Source organism: Hylobates moloch, unplaced genomic scaffold (genome assembly GCF_009828535.3).
Source record: "Hylobates moloch isolate HMO894 unplaced genomic scaffold, HMol_V3 SCAFFOLD_4, whole genome shotgun sequence".
NCBI classification, from domain to species: domain Eukaryota; kingdom Metazoa; phylum Chordata; class Mammalia; order Primates; family Hylobatidae; genus Hylobates; species Hylobates moloch.
Window position 1 is genome coordinate 138,463,194 of NW_026652279.1, and position 23,095 is coordinate 138,486,288.

Genomic DNA, 23,095 nt, shown 5'->3' on the forward strand with positions numbered 1-23,095 from the left:
ACGGAGTCTTACTCTGTCGCCAGGCTGGAGTGCAGTGGTGCTATCTCAGCTCACTGCAACCTGCTTCTCCTGGGTTCAAGCAATCTCCTGCCTCAGCCTCCTGAGTAGCTGGGACTACAGGCACGCGCCACCATGCCCAGCTAATTTTTGTATTTTTCGTAGAGACAGGGTTTCACCATGTTGGCCAGGATGGTCTCGACCTCTTGACCTCGTGATCTGCCAGCCTCGGCCTCCCAAAGTGCTGAGATTACAGGCCGATGATATTATTTCATCCCTGGATCCAGCTGTGTCTCAAGATAGAGCCACCAAACAAATGCCATCCCCCAACCTTTCATTTTATTTTAGGTTTGCTACTTGGAAGTAGATTTCTCTCAGTTACAATAATAAAAACACTAACTTAAAAGTGTAGGAAACAACTGCCTCTACAGTTGCTATACAGGCCCAGTAAATCTACTGTTTCTTTAACTCAAAGTGAAGCCGTTCAGGAATCACAGTTATGACTCTTCTCTTCCTTCTGTCTAGATGTTCAGTAGAAAAGGGACTGTTATATAAAGTGCTCTGGTCACTGAAAATGTTTAGTATAAAAAAGATGGATTTTATAGAGATCTCCGCATTAGGTGAAAATAGATTCTTGGTTTCTAAGGTCTCACCTAATTCAAATATTCCATATTGCCTTTTCTTTTGCGCAGCTACCAACAGTCAAAAGAGGCTCAGAACAATATGGACACACCAAGTTTCCCTAATTCCTGTCAAGAAAGGCATATGATGAACCCAAATCCAAGTCCCAGTTTACAAGCTAGTTCTACTCAAGTTTCTAGTACCTGTAGTCAGATTGAAAAAAGAGAACAGAAGTGGATATGTTCCCCCAAAGGACTGATCAAAGATAATAAGAATAAATAACAAATAATTTTCAATATCCAGATATTAACTTCCAGGCTACTGGTCAAGAAACTCCCAAAAATAGGCTGGGCACAGTGGCTCATGCCTGCAATGCCAGCACTTTGGGAGGCTGAGGTAAGAGGATTGCTTGAGCTCACGAGTTCGAGACAAGCCTCGCCAACACCGTGAGACCCTGTCTCTACAAAAAACTTAACAATTAGCTGGGTGTGGTGGCATTTACTTGTAGTTCCAGCTACTCAGGAGGCTGAGACAGAAGGATCACTTGAGCCCAGGAAACTACTGCACTCCAGCCTGGGTGACAATACAAGACCCTGTTTCAAAAAGGAAAAAAAAAAAAGGCAAGAAAGAAAAGAAATACCCAAAAGAAAGACAAAACTAAAAGAGAAACCAAATCATAAAGGGCTTTTACAAAATTACTTCAGCACATACTAACAAAATGGTTTAATTATACTTATATTTTTTAATCTTGGCATTTTTATTCAAATCACCATATGAAAAAGTCCTATTCCTTATAAATTACCCGCAGCTTTACCTTGCTTCTTGTCTTCACTTTTGATTTGCTCTTCTGTTTTCTTTTCAATTTCTTCTTATTTAAAATTTTCTTATTCCTAAATATTAAAAGAAAAATGGGAAAAAAATATGAATGTTCATATTAGGACATACGAAGCTATCAAAAATGGGTATTTCCAAAATAGGCATTTGGATCTTTTTCTTGCAAACTTTCTTTATGTGAAATAATATACTTTACATACACATATAAGATACTAACATATAAAGTAGCTATTGAGAAGATAACACGGGGCAGCTAAGCAATATACAATATATATTAAATGATGACAAAAATTTGAATTCTGCAAAAACATATATAAACTTAAAACATTAAAAAGGCATCAAATGAAGTATTTTATACTTTATCCATAGTGGGATGTTTACAAATATCAGTGATGTTTCCAAGAAAAAAAATCTGCTCTTTTTGGTAGTGAGGGCTACAGTGCAAAGGGACTTAAGAGCCACTTTTTACTAAACTACTATAGGAAAATCCCCAACTCATATACTTTATGCCTCCAGCAGCCAGTCTGGATACATTCATTATCTCACAGTCCTAAGACCAAATTATTCTTTAAGCAAAAGGAAGCCCCTGAATAACTTTGAGAAACAGAAAAAATATACATGATAAAGAATAAAAATTATGGTGCAAGAAACAAGAAGCAGGGAAAATACTTTATTTTCATTCCACTGAATATGTTTTATGTTCACCATGCTGAGACGCAAAATAGTAAAGACACAAAATGAAAAAGACAGTTCTTGCCCTCAAGGAGCTCAGAGACATGAATGGAAAGCACAGTTTAGTGATCTAACAAGAGGATACTACTGCTGTAATAACGAAAAAAGGATGAAGGAGGAGGGGGAGGGAAAAAAAGAGGGAATTGGGGGGAGAGCGAAGGGGAGGAGGTTGTTCCAGATGCTGAAGGGGTCAAGTCCTTAAGATCTGGTAACTAATTTAGTGACAGCAGTGACAAAAGAGAAAAGTTTTAAGCCTAGGTCACCTGGAGGTAGACAATGCCATTCATAAAAATAGAGAAGTCAGAAGGAAGAGTTAGTCTGCTGGAAAAAAAGTAATGGGTTTGATTTTGAAGATGTTTAACTTCAAAATACCAAAATGTCAACAAATAGACAAGAGTAACAAGCAGTGAAAATGTTATCCTTGACATTTCCTTCAGTTTCACTCTTGAAATCAAAATAATCACAAAATCTGGTCAATTATATCCCATAAAGAGTTCTTGAATCTGTCCACACCGTCTTTACCGCTGCAATGCTAATAAGCTAGGTTACCACCACCTCTTACCTGGACCACTGCAAAAGCTTAACTCATTTCTGCACAGCCATACCCTTCAATCCATTCTTCACATAGGAACCTAACTCAACTTTTAAAGACACAAACCTGAGTGGATAATTCCCCAGCTTAAAAATCAGTATCTTCTCAATTCTCTTAAGATAAAGTCCAAAAGCACTGACATCGTTTAAAAGATCCTCTTCCAATAACTGACCTCCATCGACCTCTCCTGCCTCATTTTGCATTCTTTTCCACCTGATTCATCATACTCCAGCAAGAAGGATATTCTTTTCAGTTGTCTGAACCTGTTAAGCTTCATCACAACTTTCACAAAGGTCTTCCCTCTTCCTGAAATTCTCTACCACGTCTTCTCCTGTTAACCACTACTTATCTTCGAGGTCTCAGCCTAAGTGTCACTTAAGTCTAACTCCCCACACTGGATGAGTTTCCCTAATATACACTCTCATTCATCGTATATTTATGTTTCATTGTACAGCCAATAACTGTAATTATGTATGGAACTGTTTAATGTATTGCTTCCTTGCCAAGCTATAAGCTCCAATAGTGCAGGGGCCCTGTCTTTCTTGTTCACTACTCGAGCCTCTGTCCAGAAAAGTTCCTAGGATATAGTACTCAAGTATTTTAAGAGAAAGAGAAAGTATAAGAGAAAGAGTAAGGAAGGGGAGAAATGAGGAAGTTGAGAGCTACAGCTACATGCCTTACTCAGAGATTAAAATAAGGTATCTACATCTATGGTATCGATACATGAGTGCATTTAAAGCATATCTAGCCAGAAAGGCCCACTAAGGAGTTATCTTTGGGATTATTTGCACAGACTTTAGCACAAAGGAGGTCATGGAAACTATGTATGTGGATGAGATTTCCACAAGATAGTATGCCATAAAAGTAAAGAGAAAGAGAAAGATTAACAGTGCCAAATGCTAAACATAAATACATATACCTGCTTATAGAATCTACTCAACTACTAGCATTGTGAGGGCATGACGAATGTCTATTTCAACTATGTACTTTCAGCACCTGCATCAATGTGAAACATCATGGATGGTCAATAAATATCAGATGAACAAATAAATAAATAAAACACAATAAGTATTCTTCTTACTATTTAGGAAACCAACTTTCCTTTATATTAAAGATTACCTGAGTGAAATCAGGTATTTGAGCAACAGGAATATGTAACTACTAAGAGGTTAGCCCCTTCTATATAACTTATAAAAGCATCAAAATTTATTCTAAACCAATTTTCAGAGAAGTAGAATATATAAATCCAAATTCAGATAGATTTCCTAAAGACTAGTTATAACTGACTTAAATTTTCCCAATTAGAGACCAATGTTTGTGTCTGTTATATCTAATAGAACTTCTTTAAAGTTCAAATGACTTTACGTACATTTCTAAAATACTACTTTCTATGCATGATGGCATTTAGTTGGTTGTGACAATTCTAATGAATCTGAACCCATCAATTCTTAAGTATAGACCATCCAAGAACTAGCTATTCCCAAATTAATTATAAATTACTTCTGTGATTTTTTGTTGTTGTTGATTTGGTTTGCAGAGGTAGAGGTAGAGGTTTTCTAAAAGAGCCAGTAATAAGTTGAAAATTATATAAACAAAATTTGTATTCAACATTGGAAAATTTAAAAATGCCATTTGCTAGTAATATAACACACCATTATATCTCTATATTTGAGAACTAAGCTTAAACCTTTCACGATATCTGAGGATGAGAATATAAAAGAGAAACTCTAAAAACCAGTCTTACACATTAACAATTTACCTTGGAATTTCTGATGATTTAGGGCTTTATATTTTAAATCAATCGAAGCTTAATGAAGAATGTCTGGAATTGGTCCTGTAAGACTTTTAGTCTTCTCACAAAAATAACTTCATATCCATGAGATTTGAAAGAATTGTGGTTGACAATAAAAGGGAAAGGCTATTAACATGCCTTAAATATTTATCTTAAAATATTTACTTTAAAAATTCCAAAAATATTTTCTTAAGAGCTACGTTGTTTAAGAAAAACCAAATACTTCTGCAATATAAGGACAAATCAATTTTGCAAATTGTTCAGTGATATAGATCAATAGTTTCTCTATCAGCTTATTACTGAGTATACTTTATACCAAAAATGTAGTCATAATTTTAAAACCTCTTTCACTCAAATCTGCTTCATCTGCAAAATAAAGAGATAAAGGAGACTGAGGTTCCTTCTAAATCCTCTAAAATGCTAAGATTTTAATAAATCCAAATTTACAGAACTTCTGGAATAAAATGGTTTCAATCTTTCGCTTAATTTCTCTTAGTAATAAGAAATAAAAAATTCCTGAGCCTGTGATCTAAAGCAGGAATAGGGAAATTTTTTCTGCAAAGGGCCACACAGCAAATATTTTACACTTTGTGAGTCACAAGATCTCTGTTGCAACTACTCAATGGTTACAGCACGAAAGCAGCCATTGGCAGCACATAAAGAGAGGAGTGTGCATATATTACAACAAAACTTCCAAATTTCACATAATACTCACAAAACATTCTCTTCCTTTTTTATTTTCTTTTCAACCTTTTAAAAATGTAAAAACCATTTTTAGCTCACAGGCTACATAAAAACAAGAATTGGGTCTCATTGGTCTGTGGGTCTTTGTTTGCTCACCCCAGATCTGGGGCATATTTTGATAAACAGGTCCATATCAGAAAGGAAAAAAATGCTTTATAGCTATGAGTATGCAACACAGATAAAACTATTCAAAACATCACTATGCTTATAAAAATAAGCACTCCTAAAATTATCTGCCTTTTCTTTTTATAAAGATAAACTTCTGACTTCCACTTCCCTAAAGTAAGTGATTAGATAGGAGGCAGGCCAATGCGCCTGCTTCAAAGACAAGACTAACCAACATGAGAAAGCTGTGGAAGCAATGAGGACTAAAAGAACGAAAAATCCAGAGGTGGAATAGCACTTCCAAGGCAGCTGAGACCACTGGCTTATTCTTCCATGGGGATAATTGCAGAGTTTGGGCATGAGTAAGAACTGAGCTTGGCTTAAGCAGAGGAACTCTAATAAAGGAAACAAGAGACTAGTAGTGCTTTAGATGTCCACGTGGGCTGAAATGACAGACTAGAATCTAGAAAAGCTCCAGATACATAGACAGCTTTCCCAGTGGTGTATCTCCTCAGAAATGGAACTGGAACACTGAAGGATGATAGAGAGGCTGGGTCAAGGCTGAGCGCGGTGGCTCACGCCTGTAATCCCAGCACTTTGGGAAGCTGAGGCGGGCAGATTACTTGAGGTCAGGAGTTCAAGACCAGCTTGGCCAACATGGTGAAACCCCGTCTCTACCAAAAATGCAAAAAATTAGCTGGGTGTGGTGGTGTGTGTCTGTAATCCCAGCAACTTGGGAGGCTGAGGCAGGAGAACCACTTGAACCTGGAAGGCAGAGGTTGCGGTGAGCCAAGAGCCAAGATCGTGCCACTGCACTGCAGCCTGGGCTACAGAGCAAGGCTCCATCTCAGAAAAAAAAAAAAAAAAAAAGACAGGCTGAGTCAAAAGGGAAGAGAAAACTTCTGTAAGAAGACAGAATCCTAGCAGAGGGAGGGAGCAGTCTATGTGGTCCTAGTAGAGGGAGGGAGCTCACTGGATTGAGATAATCAAACTCCTCATTCTATCTGTCTGACACAGCAAAGAGCAAACCTCTCTAGGAGAAAACACATCATCTGAAAGAAAATCATGTTCATTCATACACAGTGTTAGTCTAGTTTGGAGACACTAAGTAAACACATTAAGAGACATCAAAGGAAGCAAAATATGTGGCAGACACATAATCAAGAGAAAACCAGAAAATTAGTCAGACTCACAGAAAACCCAGATATTAACGTTAGGAGGCAAGTACCTGAGATGCAGAGATTAACAATATGTGTAAAATAATGCAATTGGCAATTTTCAACATAATTTATAAAAAAAGAACCAAGTGGACATTCTGAAACTGAAAAATAAACATCTGAAATTAAGAACTTCTCATACGATTTTAAAAGCAGAGTAAGTTACAGAAAAACAGGTTTCACAGACTTGCAAACAGGCAAAAAATAAATAAATAAATAAATACATAAATAAATAACAGAATTCAATCACAGAAACAAAAATGGGATGAACAAAACAGAGAATGAGACATGTGGGACAAAGTCAAATGGTCTCATATTCACATAATTGGAATCCCAGAAAGAGAGAAAAAAGAATGGAACAAAAGCAATATATGACAAGATAATTACTGACAATTTCCCAAAAGTGAAGAAAGAAATCAACTGAGAGATTCAAGAAACTCAGGGAACTTTAATCAGGAAAATGCAAAGAAAAGCATACCTAGGCACAGCATGGTCATATCGCTAAAAGCAAAGCATAAAGAGAAAACCTTTAAAGCAGCCAGAGAAGAGATACACTTAAAGGAACAATAAAATTGGTAGTTTTCAACAGAAAAGTGCTGGGGGGTGGGGAGAGGGAGGTGGTAGACTGGAGGGATGGGGGTTAGAGGTGGGGGAAAGTAACCTGGAATCATATAACCTTTAAGAATGTATCTTTTAAGAATGAAGACAAAAATAAAGATGTTTTTAGATCCATGAAAGCTGACATAATTCACATACAGGATTCTAAAAGTATCCTTTAAGAAGGAAGACAAAAATAAAGATGTTTTTAGATCCATGAAAGCTGACATAATTCACTGTCAAGAGACCAATATTACAAGAAATACTGAAGGAAAGTCTTCCTTTAATAACTGTAATATCATAATTTTAAATGAAAGGATACATGCTAAAAGGACAGAAAAAGATGTATCTCAAGCACACTCTCCAGTGTCCCAAAAAAAGTTGGAGTGGCTATTTTAATATTTGATAAAGTAATTTTTAAGGCAACAGTATTAAAACAAATGAAAAGAGCATTTCTAAATGGCAAAAGGGTCAAATCATTAGGAAATCATAACACTCCTAAATTTGAATGCATCCAGTAACACAGCTTCAAAATATATAAAGCAAAATTGACAGAAGTAAAATGGGAAAATACAAATCCAAAATTGAAAGAGTAGATTCTAACATACCTCTCTGTAATTGATAGAACAAGTAGAGACCAAAACAGCACTGACAAAGAAAAACTTGAAAACATGATTAATCGGCCAGGCGTGGTGGCTCACGCCTGTAATCCCAGCACTTTGGGAGGCCAAGGCAGGTGGATCACGAAGTCAGGTGTTCGAGACCAGCCTGACCAACATGATGAAATACCATCTCTACTAAAAATACAAAAATTAGCCGGGCATGGTGGCACGCACCTGTAATCCCAGCTACTCAGGAGGCTGAGGCAGGAGAATCGCTTGAACCCGGGGAGGTGGTGGTTGCAGTGCGCCGAGATCACACCACTGTCCTCCAGCCTGGGCAACAGAGCGAGACTCCGTCTCAAAACAAACAAACAAACAAACAAACCATATTTAATCAACCTGACCTAATTGGCATACATACAGAAACATATCCAACAACAGTAGAATGCATATTCTTTTCAAGTGCATATAGAACATCTACCAAAATAGATAATAGGCTGGACCACAGACGAAGTCTAAACAAATTTCCAAGGACTGAACGATAAGGTTAATTCTCTGGTCATGGAAAAATTAAACCAGAAATTAAAAAAAAAAAAAAAAAAAAAAAAAAACTAAGAAATTCCCAAATGTTTGGCAATCAAAAAAACAAGACTTCTAAATAAACCATGGGTCAAAGAACTAGTCACAATGGAAATCAGAAAATATTTTCCATAAAATGAAAATGAAATATGACATAACAAAATTGGTAGAATGCTGCTAACGCAGTACTTCCACAAAATGCATCGCCTTTTGCATACACATAAATGCATATATTGAAAAAAAAAACACTGAAAGTAAATTATCTAGACTTACAACTCAAGAAGCTAGAAAGAAAACCACAAATTAAATGCAAACTATGTAGTAGAAAGGAAATAAAAATAAGAGTAGATACCAATGAAATGGAAGGCAGACATTCAATAGAGATTATCAAGGAGCCAAAAACTGGTTCTCTGAAAAGATTAGCATACATAACAAAAAGACAAAAAATAAATGCTATTGAAGATGTGGAGAAAGTAGAACTCATACACTGTTTATGGGAATGTAAATTAGTACAACCATTGTGGAAAATAGAATGGAGGCTCCTGAAAAAACTAAAAACAGAACTACCATATGATCCAGCAATTCCACTACTGGGTGTATATACAAAGGAAAAAAGTCCGTATGTTGAAAAGATTCAGAACTCCCATGTTCACTGCTACACTATTCACAATAGCCAAGATGTGGAATTAACCTATGTTTCCATGAGCAGATGAATGGATAAAGAAAATGTGATATATATACACAATGAAATACCATTTAGTGATTAAAAAAGAGTAAAATTCTGTCATTTGCAGCAACGTGGATGAGCTTGGAGGACATTATCTTAAGTTAAAGAAGCCAGGCAAAGAAAGATGAATATGGCATGTTTTTACTCACATGTGGAAGCTAAAAAAGTTGATCTCATCAAAGTAGGGAGTAGAAGAGTTGTTGAAGAGTAGCCAGAGGTTGGCTAATAGATGCAAAATCAGAGCTAGAAAGTAGGAGTAAGTTTGAGTGTTATATAGCACCACAGGGTGACTATCATAAACAACAATGTATTATACAACTTCAAACAGCTAGAAGAGAGGATTTTGAATGGTCTCATGACAAAGAAATGATAAAATGATAAATGTCTGAAGTGATAATATGCTAATTATCCCGATTCGATCATTACACATCGTAAACATGTATCAAAATATCATATTATACCCCATGTACATGTACGATTATTTGTGAATTAAATATATAGCAGATATTTTAAAATAAAATGAAATAAATATAATAAACCTAGAGCAAAAATGGTCAGGAAAAAAGTAAAAGCACAAATTACCAATACGAGAAATAAGAAAGGAGACATCACTACAGATGCTGCCCATAAATTTGACAAATAAAATGGATAAATTCCTTGAAAAAATGTAACTTCTCAACATTAAACAAGGGAAAAAAAATGTAATATCTGAATAGTCTTCTATATATTGAAAAAAAACTGGATCCCTAATCAAAACCTACCCACAAAGAAAACTCTAGACTCAGATGGCTTTGTTGGTGAATTCTTCCAAATACTTTAAAAATTCACTGGTAGTTCTTTCAAACATTATCAATGTTAGACTCTTTTAGACAACATAAAAAGAAGAAACATTTCCCAACTCATAAGACAAGCATAACTCTGATATCAAAATTTGAAGAGAACATTTCAAAATACAAAAATTTCGGACCAATATCTCCTATGAACATAGAAGCAAAAATACTGCACAGCCAAAAAGTAGAAATAACGCAAATGCTCACCAACTAATGAATGTATAAAGTGTAGCACTTCCATATAAGAGAATGTTGTTTACCCATAAAAAAAGAATGAAGTACTGACTCATGCTACAACATGGATGAACCTTGAAAACATTATGCTAAGTGAAAGAAACAATGGCAACAAAAGGTCATAAATTGTATAATTCCATTTATATGTAATGTCTAGTTAGGCAAATTCATAAAAACAGGAAGTAGTAGTTGCCAGAAACTGATAGAAAGGAGAATAGAAACTGACTGCTAATAGCTTTGGGATTTACGGAGTGACAAAAATGTTTAGTTGTATGACTTTGTGAATATACTGGAAACCAATAAGCTGTATACTTTAAAAGGGTGAATTTATGGTATGTGAATTACCCCTTTTATTTTTAAAAAAAGAGAGAGCCATTTACCTATGAATAATTTTGTCTAACAACATGTGGAAAGAATACATAATCAACATAATTCAATATAATAACAGAACAAAAGAAACAAAACATATGATCACTTCAATAGAAACAGAAAAAGTATTTTTAAAACTCAACAACCACTAGTCATGAAACTCCTTGGTGAACCAGGAACAGATTTTACTTAATCTAATACAGATTATCTACAAAAAACCTACTTTTAACAGTGTATTCAACTATACTGAATATTGAAAAATTAAGTATTTCCACTTAAGCATAGGAGGAAAATGCAAGGATTTGTACTATCACCACTTCTGTTAACACAATACTGAAGGTAAGTGATGCAAATGAAATAAAAGTCATAATGGTTAAAAATTAAAAGTAAAGCATTTTTTATTTGTAATTATATTTATAAAAAATACAAAATAATCCACAAATAAAGAATTAACAAGTGAATTATCAAGGTCACTGGATACAAGACCAACTTTTAAAAATCAATCTATGAAGCACCTTATGTAAACTGAAACTTTTCCATAGAAGCCAGACTCATTCTGTGTAATTAACATAATGATACTCCTATCATGTTCAAGCATCAATGAACAAATTAGGGAGGAACAGTTATCTCATTACTAAGTAGAAAACTTTTATTTACTTAACCTAGCCGGCTAATTAGTAATAAGAAAGAGATTTTAACAGTTCAACTTGATTTAGGGGAGAGATGAAAACAGATTTCTTATATATAGCTTCAGTCTCTTCATATTATTTGGAAGTCTTCACATGGGGGGAGGACTATAAATAAAGCTACCTTGGCAATGGGCAGAGCAGCAGAAGGAAAAAGAAAAGAGGGTAGGGAAATATGGAAGGGAGCATGAGTGACAGGAGAAGTCTCTGAAAAGCTGTGGCTATAGACACTGCCTCATGCATACTTGTACTCTAAGTAAACATAGCCTATGTAGGCCAGGGACACTCAAGCCTTGAAGCAATTGTAAAACTGTAACACTTTCTAATGATATCATAAATACAATCTATTCATCCCAGGGCTCAGAGAACTACAAGAGGAATGAGAGCAAGCAAATAACTAAGAACACAGAGATACAAGGCACCCTGAGTGAGAACAGCAGAACTAGGCAACAGAAAGACAATCCAAATAGACTTCAGATGGTGGGATTTTTGGAAAGATTGTAACAAGAATATGTGTATCGAATTTAAAGAAATAAAAGACTATCACTGAAATATCTGCAGGGAATGGGGAACAACCAAGCACATTTGAAAAAAAAATCAAACTAGACATGAAAAACAACTGACACTACAGACTCCAGAGGTGGGTTTAAGTGTACAGGACACAGCTGAATAGAAAATTTAAGATCTAGAAAACAGATCAGAAAAAAAATCTGGAATTCTTCACAGAAAGATAAAAAGGCTAAAAATATATCCCTGAGACCTTTTCAAATCTGAAACTTCCTCCTTCCCCCATCCCAAAAGAGACAGCCCTTACTCTATCCAAGTATGCACTTCTCATACACCAGATCCCATTTCATTAACCATCCTTGAGATTTTGCTCAACCATACATCCCTCTCTTTGTTTATCCTTTATGCTTTTTTTCTGTGGTTTCTAACCTTAGAGGCCTACTGTCATTCTCTAATTCAAAAGGGAAAAAAAGTTTAAGTAATCCTCTATCTCTCTTCATCACTAAATTTCTTGAAGAAAAAAATGGTCCTGGCCTGGGCAACATAGCAAGACCCCATCTCTATTAAAAAAAAAAAAATAGCCAGGCACGGTGGCATGTGCCTGTAGTCCTAGCTACTCAGATGGCTGATGTGGGAAGATCGCTTTGGTCCAGGAGTTAGAGGCTGCACTGAGCTATGGTCATGCCACTGCACTCCAGCCTGGATGACAAAGTGAGACCCTGTCTCAAAAAAAAAAAAAAAAAATCTTCATTGTATTGAACTTTAACACCTTACTATCAAACTCATGCAAGTCTATAAGACTTCTCAATACCACAAACTTTCTAGTAGCCAATTCAACTGCCCATCTTCAGTCTTGATCCTTCACATTCTCCTACATGCGATAACTACCAAACAGTGCCTACTTCTTTACATCCCTGCCCCGTCCCACCAGCTTCTAGAACCTCTACTTTAGTGTTCCTTCTACCTCTGATGGTGGTTCCTTCTCAGTCTTCTTTACTGGCTCCTTTTTCTTCCTTTTCCTGTCCCTTAAGTCTTTACTATATATATATCACTTCTAATATGAGCTATCTGCTCATGTTCTATATTCACTTCTATACTGGTTAGTTACAAACCTTGTTCAATAAGCTATAACAACCCTAAACAGTAATAGCTATTGGAGTTACTGAACATCATTAGACTGCTGGTCTAGAGCCAGTTAAGCTCTCTATCAAGGTACATCTACCATAAAAATCTAGAACCTTTCCAGCTACTTCAAAATCCCTCCCCTACCCATCAACTCAGAGCAGAGAATCTAACCATCTATTTAACCGATAAAATAGAGACACCATTACAAATGTACTCCCTTTACTTTTCTTCCACCCACCTTGAAATGATCTCTAACCCAGGGCCTTACTCTATTAATTATTCCCATTCTCTCTCTCTTTTTTACTATCCCTGCCCTTTTCCTTCAGCCTGCTATGTCAAGATAGGTTAAGAGTACAGAATTTAGAAACAAATGACTTGGGTTCAAATACAGGCTCTGTCATTTACCAGCACTGTGATCTTGGCATTACTTTAACCTCTCTGTGCCTCAGTTCTCTCATCCATACAATAGGGTGAAAACAGTACCTCTCCCATTGGATGATGACACACTTAGAATTATGCCTGGTATTTAGTAAGTGCTCAACACATTTTTATTATTCCCATGCCAAATTCAAATGTCTACCTTGGTTTGGGTTTCCCCAGAAGCAGACCTCAATTCAAGAATTCAAGTGCAGTAGTTATTTTGCAAGGTGATCCCAGGAAAAACACCAGTAGGGAAAACAAAAGTAAAACAGGGAAAAGAAGGAAGTCAAGAAAGGACATATTATGAAGGCAGTTACCCTGATGGGGAACTAGGGCCTGAACCAGTGGAGAACTCTGGTAGACAGCAGAAAACATGGCTCAGTTATCCTAAACGCAGGTGAGACAAAGGTATTTATCTACCAACTCCCCATCCATCACTGGCGGAAAGTTTTTCTGAAGGCATTAACTCTCTGGCGCGTGTGAGTTGCCCTGCACACAGGCCAAGTGTGTTTCTTTTCAGGCAGAAGACAATATGCAAATGGATGCCAAAGGGATATGGCTAGGACACTAAGAACATCTGCTACAGGTATCTAATCCAAAAGATAAATTAATTATTTGTCTCCTTCCTTAAGCTACTGCTTTCCTTCTTTCCTTTTAAACATTATTAAACACTATTTCTAAATAACTCCCATGTCAAGCCTCACTTTCCCACTGAAATGTGACTTCTCCCTGCCTCCTGAAAAAAGGAGGTGAAGTGAGTGGGTGTTGGCTCATTATAATTTCTTATTGCCAACCTCAAGAACCTACCTCAGACTTCAGTTTCACTGGCCTAAAGGAAAAGAGGCAGTTTGTGAGTGACAGTACATTCACGAGGAGATTTTGAATATACCGAACATAATGTATCTGAACAGGACTGAGAGAATCCTAGCAGTAGACTTTTCAAAATACAGGCTAGAGCTTAAGAAAAGAGGTTTTACCTAAAAACCACAGACCAGGAAGTCAAATGCATATCTGAAATCATAAGCCTGAGATAACCAAAGAAGAAAATTCAGAGAGAAGAATCCCAAGAATGGACTCTTGAGAAACTAGTTCTTCCTCCCTTTCTATCTAGATGAAAGTCATTATTATATTTGCACTTGAGATCTAGTCACCTGCTAAATATATCATTAAATCCACTTTATTCCATCTATTCCCATTGTCTTTTCTCGGCATTTATTTTCACTTGTCAGAATTACTGCAACTGCCTCTTTAAAGGTAGCCCTGCTTTGCAGATCTGCTCCTTTTCATTCATCTTCTATGACACTACTAGAGATTATCTTTATAAATTGAAAGTTTAACTCTACCATTACATTGCTTAAAAACCTATGATTGGCCGGGCGCAGTGGCTCACACGTGTAATCTCAGTACTTTGGGAGGTCGAGGCGGGCAAATTACGAGGTCAAGAGATGAAGACCATCCTGGCCAAGATGGTGAAATCCCATCTCTACTAAAAATACAAAAATTAGCTGGGCATGGTGGCGGGTGCCTGTAGTCCCAGCTATGCAGAAGGCTGAGGCAGAAGAATCTCTTGAACTCAGGAGGCGGAGGTTGCAGTAAGCCAAGATCGCCCCACTGCACTCCACCCTGGCAGCAGAGTAGACTCCGTCGCAAAAAAAAAGAAAACAAACAAAAAATACCCTATGATTGTTCCATGCTATTTTCAAATAAAGCAATACATGGAACATAATAACACAGTCCTAACATATCTTTCTAGTCATATCTCCTACCTCCTTATTTTTATCCATCCCGCTCCCTACATTGTAGTTATTTCCAACATTTCTGTTTTGCACTTCTTTGATTCTCTGAATTCACAATGTAGCTCCAGCAACAATTACCACCTACTCAGGGGTCAGCAAACTATATTCTACGTGCCAAAACCAGCTTCCTGTCTATCTTTGTAAATAAAGTTATATCGGAACACAGCCATTCTTATCCATTTATATATATTGTCTGTGGTTGCTTTCAAACTAAAGAACAGAGCTGCATAGTTGCAACAGAGACTCTATGGCCCATAAAGTCTAAGTTATTTACTATCTGGTCATATAAATATGTCATATATATGACTGTAGACACATATATCAAACAGTATCTCATATATATAATTGGATTCCCAGAAGGAAATAAGAAATTGAGTCTGAAATAATATTTGAGGAAATAAAGGCCAAAATTTGCAAGTTAAATAAAAATTAACATCACACAGATCTAACAAACCGAATGGATACCAAGCAGGATACACACACACAGAGACACAGACACAGACACACACACACACACACACACACACACACACACACACACACCATATTTAGATACAATACAGTCAAGCTGCTAAAAATCAATAAAAGGGAAAATCTTTTTTAAAAGCCAGATAAGAGAGCTCTGGTTCCAGTACATTGGCATAAACCCCAAAACAGCCTATTTTCCCCACTGTTTACAACTACTTTGGGCAAAATTTTTAAAAAGACAAAAAAAGTACTTCAGGACTCTGAAAAACAAATAAAAGCAAATTCTGGAGGGGAGTCAAAACTTGGAAAAGTGATTCACAGAAGAGTAAATTTCCCAGTTTGGTTGTTTTTCTCCTTTCACTAACAGCTTTGCCTGAAGGCCAGGAAGAGATCACTGCATTACAGGGCTACAACCCAGAAGTGAAAATTCCAAGTTAAAACTCTTTCTGGCCAGAGGAACTGAGAAAAGAAACTGATATGATGGAAAATGTGCAGGAAGTCCTAAAAAAGAGAAAGACACAGAAAGGGATCCCCTAAACAACAAAAACACAACATCCTCCAGAGAATTATAATAAACCCCAGAGTTTACAAAATATAACATTAACCATGTCCAAGATACAATCCCAAATTCTCACAATGCAAAACACAAGAAAAATGTGAACAACTTCAAGGGAAGAGACAATCAAAAGATGCCAACCCTAAGACGATGCACATGTTGTAATTACCCAACAATGACTGGAAAGCAACCACTATAAATATGCTACATCGAGGAAGGACAAGGAAAACTGAATGGAATGGAAAGAGGTTCTCGGCAAGGAAAGAGAAGTTGTTATTATTATTATTTTTTTAAAAAGAACCATAAATGTTAAAAGTGAAATAAACAATACATAAAAAGTTCACTGGTTGGGCTCAATAAGAAAATGGAGATAAGAGAAAAGAGTCTGTGAACCTGAACGTGCATCAATAAAAATAACCTAATCTGAAAAACAGAGAAAAAAAATTGATAGGAGACTGAACAGTTTGAGGCCTGTGAAACAATCTCAAAAGTTTTATCACAATTGCCACTAGAATTTTGTAAGGTCAGAAGAAAGACACAATGGTAGAAAACATTCTAAACTTAGTGAAAGCCAAAAATTTACTGATTTGAAAAGCTCAGTACTCTCCAAAGAGGATAAACTTAAAGAAAATGACTAGACACACATCAAATTAAGCTGCTGGAAACCAAAAACAAAGAAAAAATTTTTGAAAGCAGCTAGAAAACAATTACACACCACATAGAGCAGAATAAGGTTTACATTACAAAGATTTTTCACCAGAAATCAGAGAAGTGAAAAGACAGCTAAATGGCATCATCAAGGTGCTCAAGGAAGCAAGCATCTACTCAGAATTATATATCCGCCTAAAATATCCTTTAGGAATGAAAGTAAAATAAATACATTCTCAAAGAAAAACAAAGAGAATGTATTCCCAGCAGACTGATCTGCTAGAAAAGCTAAGGTCAACATTAGGCTGAAAGGAAATGCTGCATCTTCAGGAATGAAGAAAGAGCAATAGAAACAATAAATATATAGGAAAACACAAAATACTAGATTTTTCCTTTAAGTTCTATAAAGTATACGTGACTGTCAACAACGAAAACTATAATATTGTTTGGTGATGTTTGCCAAGTATAGTATGCATGACAACTATAACATAAAGGTCTCTGGGGGAGGGGAGAATAAAAGGATCTGTATGGTTGCAAGGTTGCTGTGTTTTAAGTGAATTAGTATAATAATAACCCTAAGTAGCCTGTAAAAAGTTAGGTATGCATACTGTAATCCCTAGGGCATAAAAAAAGTAAATACAAAGAGATATCGCTGAAAAGACCAATAGAGCAACTAAAATGAAATACTAAAAAATAATCCCAAAGAAGGCAGAAAAGGAGGAAGAAAGGAACAAAAAAAGAGAAACAGAAGACAATAAAGTGGCAGACCTATCACTGTTGCTATGGTAAATATGTCAATAATTAATCATATTAAATATTAATGATCTAAACACTCCAATTGAAAGGCAAAGATTGACACTGGATTTCTTTTTTTAAGGGCAAGGTTCTATACTAGTTGCCTAAGAGGAGAAACTTTAAATATAAAAACATAAACATCCAAACAACACTTATCATCCAACTTTAACTGACATTTATAGAACTTCATGTCCAAAGATGACCGAACACATTCTTTTCAAGTGTGTATAATAGAATCACCAAGACAGAACATATCCTGGGCAATAAAACAAATCTGAATAAATGTTAAAGATCAAAATCATACAAGGTTGATATTAGAAAGTAATAACAATAATATATTAATATGTAAGAAAACACCGTATCTGAAAGTTGTAATAACTTTAAACAATAAATTGGAAGATAATTTGAACTAAATGACAAATATATAGCAGTCAAAATTTGTGGGATGTAACTAAAGCACAGCCCAGATAAAAATTCATGGCTTTAAATACTTATATTGGAAGAAAAATTTAAAATCAATGGCCTAGGATTCCACCTTAAGAAATTAGAAGAAACAGCAAAGTAAACTTAAAGAAAGTAGAAAGAAATAAATTACAATGATGATGGAAAAGCCAATGAAATAGAAAACAGATCAATAATAGAGAAAATTAAGAAAGCCAAAAGTTGGTTCTTTGGACCACATACAAAGAAATGAATCTAGAAACAAACCTTACACCCTTCACAAAAATTAACTCAAAATGGAAAACGGACTTTATATGTAAAATGCAAAACTATAAAACTCTTAGAAAATAACACAGGAGAAAATCTAGGTGACTTTTTAGATAAAACACCAAGGTACAATCCATTAAAGAAATAATTAATAAGCTGAATACTAAAATTAAAAACCTCTGCTCTGCAAAAGACAATGCCAAGAGAATGAGAAGGCAAGGCACAGATTGGAAGAAAATGTTTGCAAAAGACACATCTGATAAAGGACTGTTATCCAAAATACCAAGAACTTTTTTCCCTGTCTCCTCAGTTATACCCTCACAGAATACCAAGAACTCTCAAAACTCTTAACAATAAGAAAACAAACAACTCAATTAAAGATGGGGCAAAGACCTTAACAGACACCTCACCGAACAAGATATATAGATGGCAAATAAGCATATGAAAAGATGTTCCACATCTTTTCATGTCATCAGAGAAACGAAAAAAAAAAACGAGATTCTACGACACACCTATCAGAATGGCCAAAATCCAGAACATAGAGAACATCAAATGTTGACGAGGCTTTAATGCAACAGGAACTCTCATTTATTGCTGGTGGAAATGAAAAATGAAACAGCCACTTTGTAAGACAGTTTGGTGATTTCCTGCAAAAACTAAACCTACTCCTAGCACGTGATCCCACAATCATTCTTTTTGGTATTAACCCAAAGGAGCTGAAAACATGTCCATTAGATTTAACCATTCCCCAATGTATATGTACTTCAAAATATCATGCTGTACATTATAAAAACATACAATGTCATTTGTCAATTTCTAAAAAAGAAAATTTATGTCCACACAAAAACCTGCACACAGATGTTTATAGCAGCTTTATCCATAATTGCCAAACTTGGAAGCAACCCAATTGTCCTCCAAATTCACCAAATTGTAGGTGAACAGACAAATTGTGGTACATCTAGATGGTGGATTATTCAGTGGTAAGAAATGAGCTATCAAGTCGCATACACAAAAAAAGAATGAACCTAAATGCACATTACTAAGTGAAGGAAACCGATCCGAAAAGGCCACATACTGTATGATTTCAACTATATGACATTCTGGAAAAGGCAAAACTATGGAGACAGTAAATGATTAGCCGGGGTTGAGTGGCAGAGAAACAGGAATAGGTGGAGCACAGATGATATTGAGGGCAGTGAAAATATTCTGTATGATACTACAGTGATAAATACATGTCATTATACATTTTTCTGAACCAAAAAATGTATAACCCCAAGAGGGAACCCTAATGTAAACTCTGGACTTGAGAGTGATTATGATGTGTCAGTGGAGGTTAAACAATGGCCACAAAAATGCCACTCTGGTGGGGGATGTTGATATGGATGAGGCTATGCTTGAGTGGGGGAAAGGGATAGATGGAAAATCTCTGTACCTTCTTCTCAATTTTGCTATGAACTTAAAACTGCTCTTAAAAAAATAATTTTTTAAAAAAGGAGGGAGTTATTATCATAGATCCCATAGACCTTAAAGGATAATAAAAGAACGCTATGGATAACTTCATGCTAAAAACTTCAACAACTTAGATGAAATGAATGAATTTCTCCAAAAAAATACAAGTTACCAAAATTGACATGAATAATAACAGAAAATCTGAATAACCCTCTAACTATTAAAGAAAGTGAATTTGTCAAAAGCTTCCCCAAAATAAAATTCCAGGACCAGATGGTGCCACTGGTGAATTCTATCAAACATTCAAGAAGAAATAACAACAATCTTATGCAAACATTTTAAAAATTGGGTAGGATTGGGTAGGGTAGGATTACTTTGTAACTCACTTTATGAGACGAGGATAACTAATTCTAAAGCCTGACAGGATTAGCAAGAAAAGAAAAGAAAAAAAAACCGATTACAGACCAATATCCCTCATGAATATAAACCTGAAAATTCTTAGCATAATACCAGCAAATCAAATTCAGCAATACATTCCAAATATGATGGTTTTATCCCAGGAATGCAAAGTTAATTTAAAATTCAAAAATTCATTAATGTAATTCAATTTTCCTTTTGTTCTCTTACTACACCATCATTTTAACAGGTAGAGGAAAAGCATTTGACAAAACTCAATACACATTTATAATTAAAAACTATCAGCAAGCCGGGCGTGATGGCTTACGCCTGTAATCCCAGCACTTTCAGAGTCTGAGGCAGGTGGATTGAGGTCAGGAGTTCAAGACCAGAGTGGCCAACATGGTGAAATCTTGTCTCTACTAAAAACACAAAAATTAGTCAGGCATGGTGGCGTGTCCCTGTAATCCCAGCTACTCAGGAAGCTGAGGCAAAAGACTCGCTGGACCCTGGGAGGCAGAGGCTGCAGTGAGCCGAGATTATGCCACTGCACTCCAGCCTGGGCAACAGAGCGAGGCTCTGCCTCAAAAAACAAAAAATAAATAAAATATAAAAAATAAAAACTATCGGCAAAGTAGGAATACTAGGGAATATCTTCAAATTGATAGAGGCCATTGAAACACCTAAGCTAATATCATACTTAATGGTTAAAAAACTGTAAGATTAATTTGTAGTTGTTTTTCTCTCAGATTAAAAACAAGGAAGAATTAGGTAATTGGAATAAAGTAGGGGCTGAGGGGTAGGGAATCTAGAGATCAGAAACAAAGACAATATGATTATTTACGCAGAACATCCCAGGGAATTTACAAAACTATTAAAATTAATAAATGAGCTTAACAAGATCAGAGATACAAGGTTAACATACAAAAGCAACTGTATTGTTATATATTCATACCAAACAACTGAAAAACAGGAAAAACTAAACTAGTTACAGTAGCACTAAAAACCATAAAATGCCCCGATCAACCAGTGCATTCAGGCTGCCCCCAAGAATGATCCATCACCTAGGGCCATCACCTATTGCCAAAAGCAATGCCCATATTGGAACCAGACAAGAGTCTGTAGCCAACCAATGTTCCCAGCAGTTGTGGGGGAATTTTGAGCACATCAGTGCTGGGCAGGGGCTCTGGGTTCCACAATACAGAATTCACTATATTTCGCCTATTATACGATTAGGATTCACTTGCTTCAAATAAGACATGGAAAAAGTTCCTCCAGAATTCTGGTGAGTGTCATTTCCTGGAGAAACTTTCCAGAGGAAGGAAAGTGGGTCAAACCACAGCCCCAGCCACTACAGATGGTAAAATTGATATCAACAACTCTTCTCTACTAGCCATTCTAGATTCCTTTAATCTATGGCTAGTATTTCTGTGGTCCAGGTGGCTGACTTCATGGGGTGGTCACTGGGCCTTTCTCATGTCCATTTACCACAAACACTGGACAAGGAAGTACCAAGAGACACCTATAGATCACCTGTGTGCCAAACCTCCATGCTCCATTGTGGAACACAGCCCTACCCCCTCCACATGAACAAGCACATTAACCCTGTCCAAATGGTGACTTCTTTTCTTTTGTTTTTTGTTTGTTTGTTTGTTTGTTTGTTTGAGACGGAGTCTTGCTCTGTTGCCCAGGCTGGAGTGCAGTGGCGCAATCTTGGCTCACTGCAACCTCCACATCTCAGGTTCAAGCAGTTCTCCTGACTCTGTCTCCCAATTAGCTGGGATTACAAGCACGCGCCACCACGCGCCGGGATTACAAGAACGCACCAACACGCCCGGCTAATTGTTTTGTATTTGTAGTAGAGACAGGGTCTCACCATGTTGGCTGGGCTGGTTTCGAACTCCTGACCTCACGTGATCCACTCGCCTCGGCCTCCCAAAGTGCTGGGATTACAGGCGTGAGCCACCCTGCCCAGCCTGGTGATTTCTTTATTTAGAAAATGAGCCCCAAATCCTAGTGGCAGCTGTACTTTAAAGTATAACAGGATTCTCATAGCGCCTTCTGTTGGAAATGTTTCTCTTCTCAGAACCAGGATCTTTTAACCCCTTGCCATCAGAGCTATGGAGATGGGAAGCAGAAACTGCCCAGGTGAATCACAGAGTGATGCTATGCGGAGCCACTCCTACTTTCATGTGTTCTTCCTACTGGGAACACTGGAGAATGGGCACCTCACCCTTGCAGAGTATCATGCCCAAGCTCCAGGATCTCATCATCAGTTGTGCTATCAAAGGACTCTTTTACTGCTCTATCAAGTCATCAGCTTCTGGATGGTGTGGTGCAAGACGGGACAAATGATTCTCCTATTCTATAAAAGTGGGTCCCGGCTGGGCACGGTGGTTCACACCTGTAATCCCAGCACTTTGGGAGGCCGAGGTGGCCGGATCACGAGGTCAGGAGTTCGAGACCATCCTGGCCCACATGGTGAAACCCCGTCTCTACTAAAAACACAAAAATTAGCCGGGCGTGGTGATGTGCGCCTGTAGTCCCAGCAACTCAGGAGGCTGAGGTAGGAGAATTGCTTGAACCCGGGAGGCGGAGGTTGCAGTCAGCTGAGATCACGCCATTGCACTCCAGCTTGGGCGACACAGCAAGACTCTGTCTCAAAACATAACATAACATAACATAACATAACATAACATAACATAACATAACATAACATAACATAACATGTGGGTCCCTTAGTCTGAAATGATCCCTGTACTAGAGGATCAAACATCCTGCAAGCCCTCAAACAGTAGTCCTGGGTGAGACCCTGCTGGAAGGACAAATTCAGACCCAGAATATGTCTGAAATCCAATTAAAATGAATCATGGTCCTTTCCACAGTGTAAGGACTGGTTGGCCTGCCTGAAGGATGATTGATCTCTGCTGCTGTCAGGCTGGATATTCAGCAGCAGCAGTTGCTAGATC

The 23,095-nt window shown here is 36.8% G+C and overlaps 1 protein-coding gene across 1 annotated transcript in view; it reads right to left on the minus strand.

The window, feature by feature from the left end:
* MYCBP2 (MYC binding protein 2) overlaps positions 1-23,095 on the minus strand; it is a 288,978-nt gene that overhangs the window by 257,263 nt on the left and 8,620 nt on the right. Inside the window, exon 2 of the mRNA XM_032151244.2 lies at positions 1,433-1,508. Within this exon, the coding sequence (XP_032007135.1) occupies positions 1,433-1,508 (76 nt within the window). The remainder of the gene's footprint in view (positions 1-1,432; positions 1,509-23,095) is intronic.